The following is a 14,699-nucleotide window of genomic DNA, read 5'->3' as shown; positions in this document are numbered from 1 at the left end:
CATCATCATCATCATCATCATCATCATCATCATCATCATCATCATCATCATCATCATCATCATCTTTCTCCTCCCCTCGCTTCTTTGCTTGTAGATCCAAAGGTATTCTCTCTCTCTCATATCAATTCAAAGGCTTTTATAATTTTTTGGATTTGAAATGTTTTTTCAAAGGTTGCATCTCCTTTTTCATTCAAGCCATGTGTGAACACTGTGTGAGGTAATCCCGCTAGTCCTAGATATGGCTGCTGTTCCCTGGCAACAACATCTCACTCCCTCTCCATCCCTGTCTCTCCCCCCTCCACTCATATCTCTCCCCTCCACACACATCCTATACCCTCATTTCCCCATGACTGGCTGTCTTCTGTAATCTCAGTACTCCAGATGCACAGTAATTAAAAATCCAATACCTCAAATGCGATGCACTGTAGATTCATATTTAAGGACCTCTTTCATCATTTTATCTGTTGGTACTTTTTAGATGCCATTGCTAGTCCCGCAACTGTCTTCTATTTCTACATTTGGATACTTTATGAGATTTATCCTTGTTTTCACCTTGTAGTTGTGCTATCGTTAAAACTTAAAACTTATCGTTAAAACTTATCGTTAAGCACTTATCGTGCTTTCTTCCATCTAAGAAAGATTCGTCCCATCTTGTCTGTGGCTAATGCTGAGATTCTGATTCATGCTTTTGTTTCTTCTCGATTGGGCCACTGTAATGCTTTGTTTTCTGGTTTACCACAGTCCAGCATCAGAGGTCTTAACTGGTTCAAAATGCTGCTGCCAGACTTCTGACACGAAGTAGAAGGTTTGACCACATTATGCCGATTCTGGTATCCCTTCACTGGCTTCCGGTCTCTTTGAGATCAGATTTTAAAGTATTACTATTGGCCTACAAATTTGTTCACGGACTGGCACCCCCCTATCTGGCCGGCCTGGTTGAGTCCTATGTGCTCTGCTGCGCAGATACGACAGTCGGACTCTGTGGAGACTTTTAAAGCCAGGCTGAAGACACATTTGTTCTCCCTGTTTTATCATTAACATTTTATATGATTGTGTGTCTTTTTTATTCCTTTTATTTATTTTACTTCTTTTACCTTTTTATGGTTAAATTTTTGTTATTGTGTTTTAATCTTATTTCATTTTATTCTGCTTTTTAATGATGTTTGTGAAGCGCCTTGAGGCGATTAGTCATGATTTGGTGCTATATAAATTAATAAATTATTATTAAATTATTATTATTATAAAACTTATTGTTAAAACACACCCAGACAGGTTTCCCTTATGATATCACAAAGATAAAGAGGATATAAATAAGTACTATAAATTGGCTGAACGAGTTCAGCCGTTTATATTTACATCAATCATTAATAAATGCAATCCTCATTTAGACAACAACACCATTTTGTAATGCTGTCTTAATGCTGGCAAATTATGCAGTATTTTTTGTCTTTCTGATACCTGATTCTGTTTTTTCTCTCTGTTTAAGGTGCAGCTCCATCCAGAGATGGGAGTTGTATTTGTGTTGGCGATCCTCCTGTCCTGTGCACCAACAGCATTTCTTGTATATTTGTCCATGAATTGTTCTGTGAATTGTTCTGTAATTTATGTTTGTACCATGGCCCAAGCAGAGGGTCACCCCTTTGAGTCTGGTCTGCTTGAGGTTTCTTCCTCAGAGGGAGTTTTTCCTTACCACTATTGCTCTGGGGGTTAAAGGTTAGACCTTACTTGTATGAAGCACCTTGAGGCAACTCTGTTGTGATTTGGCGCTATATAAATGAAAATAAATTGAAATTGAAAAACTGTCTCTGCACACCATCAGAGTGAAATCAATATACACTTGCAGTTCAGAGTCTCGTCTTTAAATCAAAGCTTTAATAAAAAAAAAAAATTAAAAAAAATCATATTCTTCCTTTAGGAATAATGGCCATTTGTATACACAGTCCTTCTGTTTTCAAACATCACAAATATTGATGCAAACCAAATATGTTAAAAAATACAAATAATCACTTTTACGGCCAGTGTTCTTTAGTCTAGTTAGGGGATGAATACATGAATAATGACAAGTTACTAAACATGTCTAGGACTTTATTTACATCAGTCATTAAGAAATACAAACTTTATTGTATTGTATGTTATATCTGTCTGGACTGAGAAGTTCTCAAAAACTAACTGACTTTGCAAGGAGGAGACTGGTGAGAAAAATCATCAAAACACACAGACAACCCTGAAGAAGTTATAGGCTTCTGTGGCTGTGAGTGGAGAGACTGGTCATAGTACACTGTTTGACTGTTGCATCCTGCATCGCTCCTTGGTGGAGTGGAACAGAGAAGGACTTTCTTAAAAAGAAGGTGTGAAATCTCAGGTTCAGTTGGCCAGAAGGCACATGGGAGAATCGAGCCCAGATATGATGCTTTCTTGTATTAAAGTCATTGTGGTAGTTTACAGAGGTGAAATTACAAATATTTTGTCACTGTCCCAATAGCTGTGGAGCTGATTTTTCACTCAGATACATACTTGACAGCCTACATGTAAGGTAGTTGGTTTTATACCATCTGTCCTCTCAGGTCTTAACTGACAGATGACAGATACAGTAACTATTCTATCAATATTGTCATTTTGTTTGGTAAACCAGACCAATAATTTGATCCCCCTCTTGTTATAGATTGTTTCCTCTCGACCGGCAATTGGGCAGGTTTTATGTGATGATTCACTGAGGTGTTGGAGAGCCACATGTACCGAAACCAATTTTTACTACATAGTAAGTCCCTTCGGCTGCTCCCTTGTTTCGGGGTCACCACAGCAGATCTGAGGTGGCAATTTTAAATACATAATTAAATAAATAAATACAAATTTTTTAAATGACTAAAAATGTCATGGACTTACAGGTTTTCATGGCAAAACTGACAATAGTTATTCACCAATGAATCTATTCCTCTACCCAACATCTTTGTATATTGGTTGACACTTGTCTGGTTTTATATCTATCCACTAGCATTCAGGGACAGTTTTGTCTGTGTCTGATGGTACTGCCCCCTGGAAATGAAATGTGAATGGAGACGTACTGGATTGATTCTTTGAGAATTAGTCTGGTTGTGCCAGGCTATGATGACACATCATCAGGTCTTGAAATTCTCTTTGCTTTACAAGCATTGCAATCGGTTTACGTATCACGGGGGTTGCGCTACTCATTGTTCTTTGCCATCCAATAACAAACCTGACTACTTTTCTTTGCACCTTCTCACAGTTTGAAGATGTCTCTATGTTCCATGGGTTCCACACCATTGAAGCTAGTAAATCTTGGGTGTAATGTATGTGGTGTTGGATTTTTGTTTGGTTTTAGTGGGGAAGTTTGATTCCTTGAGATGAAATTCAGTGTACTAGTTCTTGATGTAATTTTGTTGAAATTCAGTGTATTATTGAGTTCAACATATTTGGTTATCCTTCGTGGCAGTCCTGGTACTATGTCTGTAGAGAGTCTCAGCCATCCAGATCATGGTATCCAAGCAGCCATCTTTAGTTTGGGTGAAATGATATCCATTTTTGATTCCATTCATTTTGGATTCCATTTTCCATGTATTGTTCTTTTATAAAGTGCATTCAGAGCCTTTTCGCAGTTTATCCGTCAATATTAGAGTATAAAAAATAACGTTTATGGGATCCCCCGTCCTGTGTCTGCAGCAGAAGAGTGAACTTTCTTGTCGGTCAGTTTTGGATTTTATTTTATTTATTTATTTTTTTTAAGTCTATGACAGCGGAGTGAGTTATCTTGTGGGTCAGTGTCGGGTCTTTGCTGCTGCTTGTCTGAAGGAGATGCAAAGATGGCTGCCAGCAACTATTTCGGTTTCACCCATGCCGGTCCTCAGTACAGGTAATTCAACCAGTGCCGGCTCATGACAGTGTGGCGTTTTCTCCATATTAATTAGTCGTAATTAGGTGTATCAGCAAAGACGCGGTATTTGATGGGTTTTCACTGCGTGGCGGTGTACGAAAAGAATACCTGGGCAGCTATTTTTAGCTAACGTTTGCTAGCAGGTTTCGTAGGCCAGAATTTCAAGACATGCTTCGTTTTCCGTGCGGCCAGATTTGGTCGGGAAGCGACTGTTTGTGTTTTAACACTTTGCTTATAAACACAAACTGAAGTATGCAGGTTAGGGTAAGTGCAATGACGCTGACTGGCCAGATTTTCTGGACAATTATAAGGAGGACTGAGTCGGTGAAGGTCCAATGACAGTCTCCAGAGGGTTTAATATTTCTGTCCACTTTCTTCTCTTACAAGCCACTTTGACAGGTGCGGAAACTGCTTATTTGTCGCCCAAATAAGCAAACCTATCTGCCCAGTCTAACAAATATGATATTTCACTGTTCCAGTGGGCCAGCAGAGAGATCTTCTGTTTTTGTTTTTATACACAGTGGAGTCAATAATGATATTCAGTATCATCATGTTTAGATCTTGAAGAACTGGCTGCCACTTAATTTGTTTCCAGAAGAAAGTCGTACTTTTTAGAAAATGCAGAGCTTTTGTGGAATCTTGATTTAAAATCCAGCCAGGACCACCCAGAACAAGAAGGCAGTGGATATCTGTACATAGCTGTATTTGTACATAGCATCCGTCTCATTGGTCAATCCAAGTCATGTGATCATGAGGATGCGTATTTGTACTTGCTATTGATACGTAAATTCCTAAACTATGTTAAACACAATCAGAAATCCCAGCCCCTAACCATAACGCGTAACCCTAATAAGACTGCCCTACTTACGAATAGCATTTGAAATTTTTAATATGGCTACGTATGAATAGCCACGTCTGCAACTAGCAGCGCGTCATGTTAGCTTTTTTCAGTAGGAGCACTGTACTGGCAATTTTAGGACCACAAGTAGGAAATTTAGGGGTGCAAACCTTTAATCATCCAGCAATGTAATGCTTCACATAAATGCTTTGGTAATACATTAACTTCCTCAGGCATTTCTGTTGGAAAAATTGTTTTCTTCTGACTACAATTTTTGTGGTGGAGGTGATGGTCAAGTCATTAAAGGGTGGGCTTGTGACCATAGGATCATCAGTTCTTGATCCTCGGTTCTTTATCCCCCGTTGGCTGAAGGCTTGAAGGGGGATTATGTCATGGTGATGTCTGTCCATCCCAAAAAGGGTATAAGCCTTCTGAAATCAGCTCTTCACACTTAAGAGGAATTTCGAGAAACTTGGTACAAGTCATTGTTATATAGGTAGGTATTACACATATTATAGTATCGCTCGAGTTGGGCCAGTTTTACCAGAATTATGGACTTTAGTTAACAAATCTAGACTGTCAGTTTGGGTGCCTGCATTGTGAAGTCAACTCCTCTCACATTTTTAGTAGTGATTTTGGAAAACTTGGAACCATTCCTTGTTATGAGGTTGATAATAGGCATATTGTGCTAAACAGCTAGACCACCTCATGGAACAGCCATATGTTGCAGGAGTCCAAATACCTGAATAAATGAATTCCTTTTAATTTATATTTTTCAGTGCAGAGTTGAATTCAGGTTAGGTAGGTTAACTCTGAGAAGTAATATACTTATTATTTAATTCTGTGATTCATCTGCAAGAAATGTTTCTCTTGATTTATGAAAGCAGTTCTTCACTAAAATTAGCTAGTTTTACAGTGTTTGCTAGAAGTTCAAATAGCTGATGTGTGTTGACAAAAAAACTCCCTGTTTGGAAGAAACCTCAAGCAGACCAGACTCAAAGGGGTGACCCTCTGAGTCTGGTCTTTGCACTGTTTCTTTCTCTTTTTGCTCTGTATGCACCACTCTGCATTTAATCATTAGTGATCGATCTCTGCTCCCCTCCACAGCATGTCTTTTTCCTGGTTCTCTCCCTCAGCCCCAACCAGTCCCAGCAGAAGACTGCCCCTCCCTGAGCCTGGTTCTGCTGGAGGTTTCTTCCTGTTAAAAGGGAGTTTTTCCTTCCCACTGTAGCCAAGTGCTTGCTCACAGGGGGTCGTTTTGACCGTTGGGGTTTTACATAATTATTGTATGGCCTTGCCTTACATTATAAAGCGCCTTGGGGCAACTGTTTGTTGTGATTTGGCGCTATATAAAAAAAATTGATTGATTGATTGACCCTCTGCTTGGGCCATGCTACAGACACAGTTTACAGAACAATTCACAAAATGAATATACAAGAAATGCTGTCGGTGCACAGGAGGGTTTTCATCACAAATACCACACCCATCTTTGGATGGAGCTCACCTTAAACAAAGAGAAAAAACAGAATCAGGCATCAGAAAGAAAAGAAATACAGTATAATTTGCCAGCATTAAACAACAAAAAAACAGAAGAAATACTAAGGTAATTGCCGGCCACTAGCCCTAAGCTTCACTAAAAGACCCAGAATTTAGGTAAAGTTGAGGCCGCGGCCCGCTTCATTTCCTAATGAAATAAAAGAGTAGAAAGCACAGAACTATACTATGCCAGTATGCTAGCCATACGAAAGAGAAAATAAGTGCGTCTTAAGTTTGGACTTGAAAGTCTCCACAGAATCTGTTTTGTTGACGCGGGGAGATCATTCCACAGAACTGGGGCACGATAAGAGAAACAGGGGTTGAAATACATTTTTTAACCTACTTTCACTGGTGCTAGTAACAAAAAAATTACTTGCACCAAAAAAAAGTTACTTGCACAACCAAAAGTCAGTCTTATATCAACCTTAAAACTTCTCTTCTGATGTGTCGGACTCTTCTTCTTTGGGGAGAGTTTGAGGGGAGAGCAGCAGCAGCGGCAGACTTTTTTTTTTTTCCCCACATGCGCGTGCAAACTAATCATCCCTGAAGATAATTTTATTAACAACACAGATGTATAATAAAACAAATGGTGACTGGTTTATAACACAATGATGACAGAGTTTGAGGGGAGAGAGAGCGAGGAACCGCTGCAGCAGCCAGTTTTTTTTTTTTCTTTGTTTACATGTGCACGTGCGAACGGGACAGGAGGTCCTCATACTGGAGCTCCTGCAGCTCCAGTTATTTACTGCAGCTCCTGCAGCAAATAATGAAACTCCCCGAATTGAGAACGTCTCATGAGGATGTTGTGAACCCAGGGATGGCGCCGCTGGTGACGTTTGTCAGCTTTCCACAACAAATAGAGCACAGCAACTCGCTCCGTGTGTGAGAGTCATAAAATGCAGGGAAGACGAAGACAACACACTGGAAATGGTTTTTCTCCTTATTTATTCCTGTATTGGTTCATTCTACTGGTGCTTATAGTTGATAAAACTTGGATAAAGTTACTTGCACCAGTGCTAGTGCAGTACAGAATTACGTGCACCGCTCAAATAATATGTGCACAAACTAGCACATGCACGTACTAATTCGACTCCTGGAGAAAGCACCCTGAGAACCTGCAGACTTCTTATTCACGCTAGGGACACAAAGTAGTCCTGCACCCTGAGAAACTGGGCCTCCGGTGCTCCTCCGGGGCTGCCCGCCTCCCCCCGTCTCGTGGTTTCCCTGGCGCCTCTCCCGGATCTGGGGTTGGGCTGGGGGCTTGATGAGGCTGGTGTATGTGGCCCGCTCCCTGCGCCGCACCTCTCCTTCCACCTGCTGCTTGGGGTTGGGCCTCACATGTCACACCCTTTTAATGCACTTCACCAGGTTAGGGTGCGGGGGATGCGCTGGGGGGGCAACGGCTGCTGGGGGGTTGGGGGGCCGTGGTCTCCGTGGGATGGTGCTCTGCTCTCGCTTGGGCGGTCTCCTGGTCTTGGGCTTTGGTGTTTGGGGTGGGGCCCCGGGTGGGGGGTAGGTTGGGTGCTGGGGGGAGTTTGGAGGGGTCCTGCTGGCTGCGCTGGGGGTGCTTGGGTGTCGTGGGGGCCTTGTGCTTCCTGGCCACGGGGGTTGGGCCTCAACTCTAGTCTGAGGGCTGGGCCCTGCCCTTGTATGGCTTGGTAGTCCTTCTTCGTGTTTTGGATTTGGTTGCGGTGGTTGGTTCATCTTCTGCCCCGGTGGCTCTGGGGGCTGCACTTCCTGGCCCCTGTGCCCTTCTGCTGCCCTTTTCTCCTGGGGCCCCGCATCTTAGGCCCATTGCTGTCATCGCTCGCGGCCGGCCGTATGATTTTGACGCGCCGGAGTGGTCCATGTCATATAAGGTTGTGTACTTTAGTCTTGGCCCAACACACCAGCCACAGTAGTGCTCGGATATTTAGCTGTGATCTGGGTCTTTGTGTGTGGATGGTTACGTGTTTGTGGCTGTCACCACAATTCGGTTTTGGGTGCTCTCAAGGGGATTTGTTTTCATTATTAATCATTAGTTTATCACTTGGTTATTTAGGTCCTTTCATTTTCTATCTAGGAGGTCTGTTAGAAAAGTAACGGACCTTTTTATTTTTTGCAAAAACCATATTGATTTGAATCACGTGTGATTGCATCAGCCAAGCATGAACCTTCATGCGCATGCGTGAGTTTTTTCACGCCTGTCAGTTGTGTCATTTGTCTGTGAGCACGGTTTGTGGGAGGAGTGGTCCAGCCCCCTCGGCGGATTTTCATTGTCAGGGAAATGAAATGGCTGAGTGACTGCCGCTTTGCTCCATCAAAATTTTTCAGAAACTGTGAGAGACAGCCAGGTGGAAACCATTCGGAAAATTCAGATGGCTTTCGGTGAAGATCTTATGGGCATCACACAGATTAAGGAGCATTACAACCAGATTAAAGACGGCCCACAGCGGCTGAGGGCGCACCGCGCTTCGAGCTGCCATCGACAGGCTGAAACGACCAGATCATTTCCAAAGTGAAGGCTGTGTTGATCCGGGACGTTGTCTGACTACCAGAGAAATGGCAAGAGAGGTGGACATAGCACTTTTTCGGCACATTACACTGTTACAGGAGATTTTGTAATGAAAGACGTGCGGCGGAATTCGCGCGTCAGGACGGAGCCGCTAATGGCGCAGAACAAAAAGCACCTCCGTGTTGGAAGTCTCTTGGGACATGCCCAGCTCTTCCACCATTCGGAAGATTCAGATGGCTTTGGGTGGCTTTTCAGTCTAGTGAGTATCCGAGAAATTGTCGAAGAGCTGAGCATGTCACATGTCCTGTGAGACCAACACGGAGGTGCTTTTGTTCCGCGCCATTAGCGGCTCCGTGGCGAATTCCTCCGCTCCTGTTTTCATGACACAATCTCCTTTAACAGTGGAATGTGCCGGAAAAGTGCTATTTCCACCTTTTCTGCCATTTCTCTGGTAGTCAGACGACGTCCTGGATCAACACAGCATTCAGTTTGGATCTGGTCGTTTCAGCCTGTCGATCGATGCTCGTAGCGCGGCGTGCCCTCCGCCATTGTGCGCCGTCTTTAAACTGGCTGTACCACTCCTTAATCTGTGTGATGCCCATAAAATCGTCCCTGAAAGCCATCTGAATTTTCCGAATGGTGTCCACCTAGCTGTCTCTCACAGTTTCTGGAAAGATTTGATGCATTGCTGCTCCAGCCGTTCAGACATTTTCCTCACAATGAAAATCTGACGAGGGGGGAGGACCAGTGCTCATTCAAAGTGTGCTCACAGGCGAATGACGCAACTGACAGGCGTGAAAAAACTCACGCATGCGCACGAAGGTTCAAGCCATAAGGTTATTGCAAAAAATAAAAAGGTCTGATACTGTTATAACAGACCTCGTATTATGCTTTAATGTTGGGTTTTGTTTTCTGTTATCTTGTAGTCACTGTTTTTCTTATAGTTTAACTACTTTGTTTTCTTAGTCAGTTCCTGTTTAGTTTAGCTTTAGTATTTATTTACCATTTATTCTGATTAGTCCTCATGTTCATGCCCGGTTTATTGCTATATTTTATTCTGTCCTCGGTTTCTGTTTAGCTCGGTTCATAGTTCCCGGTTTTCCTCACGCCCATCTGATTATGTTCTCACTCCACATCACTGCACCTGCACTTTATTTCTGTCTGCTTTGGGTTTCTGTTCACTCAAACTCTGCACCTGCCCACGCATCTTTGTATCTTGCATCACTCCATGTTGTGCACTCCCTTCCTCACTATCTTTCCCCATGTATAATCTTTGCCCACCAGCCACACCCCTTTCTAGATTGTTCCTCACACCTTGTCAATTTATGTCTTTTTTAGACACCTCCCAGCCACTACTCCGTTGATAGTACACATTCCAGCCTTCTGTTTACAGATCTGTTTTTGCTTAGCCATGTACCGTATCTTGCTTGGTTTTCCTCTACCACGACTTTCACCTCATGCCTGATGTCAGTGTTTGCTCATGCCTCTGAACCTTGCTTGAATACAACCCCAATTCCAATGGAGTTGGGATGTTGTGTGAAATGTAATGTAAAATGTAAAAAAAAAAAAAAAAAGCGAAGCAATTTTAATCAATGATCATCTTCACCACATAATTCAGTGAAACAGTAAAGTGTGAAAAACTGATTCAGAAAGGTTTTCCATCCAGGATTTCATCTTTATGAGAGCAAATTTACTTCTTACAGAAGTGTTTTCTTTGTATTATTGTTTATGCACCAGTGACAACAGATCAAATTACTTGTATGCGAGAACTTGCTTTGCATTAAACGTGATTCTGATTTGACAGTCAAATCAGTCCAGGTTTAGCTCTTGCACAAACAAGACAATTAGGGGTTATATTGTTTTTAAAAAGTATGCAATCCCACTCAGAAATGTTAAAAAGAAAAAAACTAAACTGTCAGCATGACAGTAAAACTTTGCCTGTCTGACTGAATTAAAGGTACAATGTGTCATTTTTAAAGAAGAGTAGAGCAAATGATATGTCCATCAAATGTTGTGTTTTTAAACTTTTCAGTCTTATTTATTTTATTAACTTAGAAACATGCAAAAAGAACTTTGATATTATAGCATAAGTGTCATTTTTTTTTTTTTTTTGTCTGTTATTCTTGCTTTCAATGCATCTAAAACCAGTCAAAATGACTCGCAAGGCGCCGTCTGGGGTGATAACTGTCAACAGCACCGCTATACTAAAAGTTTCTGGGGCGAATCCTGAAAGCCCATCGCAACAAAGCTGCTCGAAGCTCCATTTAACATTTTAGTACATATGCCAGGCCTGTGTGTGGCACTGTAACATCCCCAGAAAAAAACAAAAACAGAAGACTAGAGCATGCACATAAGCCGTGTAAGAGTTGATCTGTAGCACTAAAAGCTACTGCTTTCCCACGTGACACAAAACAGTAAAATAAACCATTTTAAGAGAAAGAGGGTGCACGCTGATCATCTGAAATAGATTTACTGTGCATTTAAAGCAAAACTGACTCCAAGTATGACTAAATGAAGTACTTTTATTTATTTTCAGAAATATGTTCTTTTCTCAAAATGGTACATGGTGGCAAATGGCAAAATGGCAAATGGTGCTCGCCTTTGCAGACGTACAGTGGGTTGCACTGCTGCCTCGTCAGGGTTCGTAACATCAGATATCCAAATTCAGAGTCCGTTGTATGTATTGTATGTTCAATTTACGAACTGTAGAAGTGGGAGATATTAATGGTCTAGTTCTTGCCAAAGAACTGTTGGCTGCCACACAAAAAAGGCATGTTAATGAGGAACGAATAAAAACTGTAAAGTGTGAAAGGCTGGATGATTCTCATTTCTTGCCCGCAACAATAGACAAGAGTCCCGGTTAGTGACTTTAATCAGCAGAAAGGTGAGTCATGATTGACATTTTTAAATGGCTTTGTGTACCCACTGCTTAGCATTGGGTCCACAATCAATGTAGAGAAATGATAATTCCCCAGCTATACACCCTTGAACACAACATAAAAGCCCAATTGCAGTGTATTTTTTTTTTTTTTTTTTTCAGGCAGCAGCATAATGGGCCGTTACTCTGTTACAACACTAAAGACCCTTTCACACCAGGCCCACTTTGAGTTGCGTTGTGCGGTGTCGTGACGATGCCACGTGGAAGCAACCCAGTGCCGAGACAATGTAGCTCAACGCCACAACAGTGCAAGGGGCGCAGAGGACGAAGCAAATCTTATTGCAAAAATTGAACATGTTTAATTTTTTTTGCGTCCTCTGCTCGATGCAGAAATTAAGTGGTTTCAGCACAAGTCAGGGCAACGCAACGGTACTCAACGTGACTGGAAGTCACACCCTCACAATACAACATTACCCAATGCCAATTTATGATTCCTGCTGTGTTCCATTGTGCCCAAAGTATAAATCACGCAGGATTGTTTTTATACCGCATACACAATGCAGTGAAACTACACACTCAAAAAGAGCACAGAAAAACAATGCTGCTGATTGCAGCTGCTGCAGCAGCTACTCGCTCTTCTCTCACAAATGTGTTTAAATACGAGGTCTGTGAGAAAAGTATCCGACCTTATTATTTTTTTTAAAAAAAACCATATGGATTTGAATCATGTGTGATTACATCAGCCAAGCTTGAACCCTCGTGGGCATGCAAGAGTTTTTTCACGCCTGTCGGTGACGTCATTCGCCTGTGAGCACGCCTTGTGGAAGGAGTGGTCCAGCCCCCTTGTCGGAATTCCTTTGTCTGAGAAGTTGCTGAGAGACTGGCGCTGTGCTTGATCAAAATTTTTTCAAAAACTGTGAGGCACATCCGAGTGGACACCATTCCAGAAATTCAGCTGGTTTTTGGTGAAAATTTTAACGGCGGATGAGAGATTTTGGATTGTTTCTATTGCTGTAAGGACTTCACATGGAGTGGGACGTCGCGCAGCGCTCCGAGGCGATGTCGTCATCCTCCAAATTTAAGCCTCTGTTGACCCAGGACGTCGTGAGAGAACAGAGAACTTTCAGAAGAGGTCGGAATCAGCGTTTATCCGGACATTCCACTGTTAAAGGAGTTTTTTTTTAAATGAAAGACATGCGGACGGATTGGCGCGTCGGCTCGCAGCCGGCGTGCCCGCCACAGGAAAAACACCTCCGTTGGAAGCCTTAAGGACAAGTTGGAACATGCCCTGCTGTTAAACAATTTCTCAGATACTCACTCAACTGAAAGCCACCAAAAGCCGCCTGGATTTTACAAATGGTTATCAACACGGAGGTGTTTCTCCTGTGGCGGGCGCACCGTGCCGGCTGCGAGCCGATGCGCAATCCGTCCACACGTCTTTCATTAAAAAAATCTCCTTTAACAGTGGAATGTCCAGATAAACTGCTGATTCCGACCTCTTCTGAAAGTTCTCTGTTCTCTCACGATGTCCTGGGTGAACAGAGGCTTAAATTTGGAGGTTTTCAGCTTGAAACAGGATGTCGACGTCGCCTCGGAGCGCTGCGCGACGTCCCGCTCCGTGGGAAGTCCTTACAGCGATAGAAACAATCCAAAATCTCTCATCAGCCGTTAAAATTTACACCGAAAACCAGCTGAATTTCTCGAATGGTGTCCACTCGGATGTGCCTCACAGTTTTAAAAAAAATTTTGATCAAGCACAGCGCCAGTCTCTAAGCAACTTCTCAGACAATGAAAATCCGGCGAGGGGGCTGGACCACTCCTTCCACAAGGTGTGCTCACAGGCGAATGATGTCACCGATAGGCATGAAAAAACTCACTCATGCGCATGAGGGTTCAAGCTTGGCTGATGTAATCACACGTGATTCAAATCCATATAGTTTAAAAAAAAAATAAAACTGTCGGTTTCTTTTCTAATAGACCTCGTGAACTCCATAAAAGTCCTGCTCACAGACTGATTGCCAGAGACAGTACATGTCCACATCCAGTAAAAAGTCTGGACATCTCCAGTCCACTCACGGACGATTCGTGCGCGTACGCACATGTAAACAATTAAAAGAAAAACTGTCTGGCTGCGCTCCTCACTCTCCCCTCAAATTCTCTCATCATTCTGTTAAATAAAGGACAGAAAAGGACATAAGTCCTGCTCACAGACTGATTGCCAGAGACAGGACATGTCCACATCAAGCCTAACTCCAGACATCTCCACATTTACTCAGGGACAGTTCGTTCGCACGCACGCATCTCACGGTCAAAGGAGGAAAGATAAACTGTAACAGAACTCACACCGCAGCCCTGCACAAGAACACATAAAGTAGAAGAGGAATGTGCAGAAAACCTGCAAGCTGCGTCCTCACCTACTCTCTGCCCCCTGCTGCGCTCACCTGACGCAGACATTCCTGCGTCGTCATGACGCCACAGGAAGCAACTTGAAGCAGCCCCAGTGTGACAGGGACCTAATGGGAACTATGGTAGACTGCAGACAGAAGGCTCTATCTGTATCTTTATTCATGTTTAACATTGAGCATAAATGACCCCTTATGCCTCGTTCACACCGGGCGCGATCAGACGGTACAAATTCGCGGGGGTCGCGTGGCGACGGACGCACCTCCTTCGCCCGGTGTGTCGCTCTGCTTGGGTGGACTTTCGCTGCGAAAATTCGCTCCAATGCGTCATCAAATAGGAGGAGCTTCCATTCTGCTCGGCGTCAAGTCATCATGGCGGACCTTGATCACACAAAGCTTGTTGTTGTGAAAAGCTCCCAATACAGAGAGTATCATTATTTGCTGCAGGAGCTGCATCTGGATGACGGCCGCTTTCAGTGGTCCTTCCACCTCTGCGGGACCCAGTTTGAGGAACTCCTGTCCCGTTCACGCGCGCACATGTAAACAATTAAAAAAAAAAAAAGAAAAAAAAAAAAAACTCCACTGCTTGCTGCAGCTGGCTCTTCCCCCCAAAAAACTCTGTTATAATTGTATTTAGAAACCAGTCACCATTTGTTTTATTA

The 14,699-nt window shown here is 42.9% G+C and overlaps 1 protein-coding gene across 1 annotated transcript in view; it reads left to right on the top strand.

Moving 5' to 3' along the window:
* The first annotated feature begins 3,754 nt into the window (after nucleotides 1–3,754).
* Nucleotides 3,755–14,699, top strand: part of zfr2 (zinc finger RNA binding protein 2) — an 80,854-nt gene continuing 69,909 nt past the window's right edge. Inside the window, 1 exon segment of the mRNA XM_034179819.1 lies at nucleotides 3,755–3,868. Within this exon segment, the coding sequence (XP_034035710.1) occupies nucleotides 3,819–3,868 (50 nt within the window). The 5' untranslated portion in view covers nucleotides 3,755–3,818.

Source organism: Thalassophryne amazonica, chromosome 10 (assembly GCF_902500255.1).
Source record: "Thalassophryne amazonica chromosome 10, fThaAma1.1, whole genome shotgun sequence".
NCBI classification, from domain to species: Eukaryota; Metazoa; Chordata; class Actinopteri; order Batrachoidiformes; family Batrachoididae; genus Thalassophryne; species Thalassophryne amazonica.
This window is presented reverse-complemented; position numbering and strand designations above follow the sequence as displayed.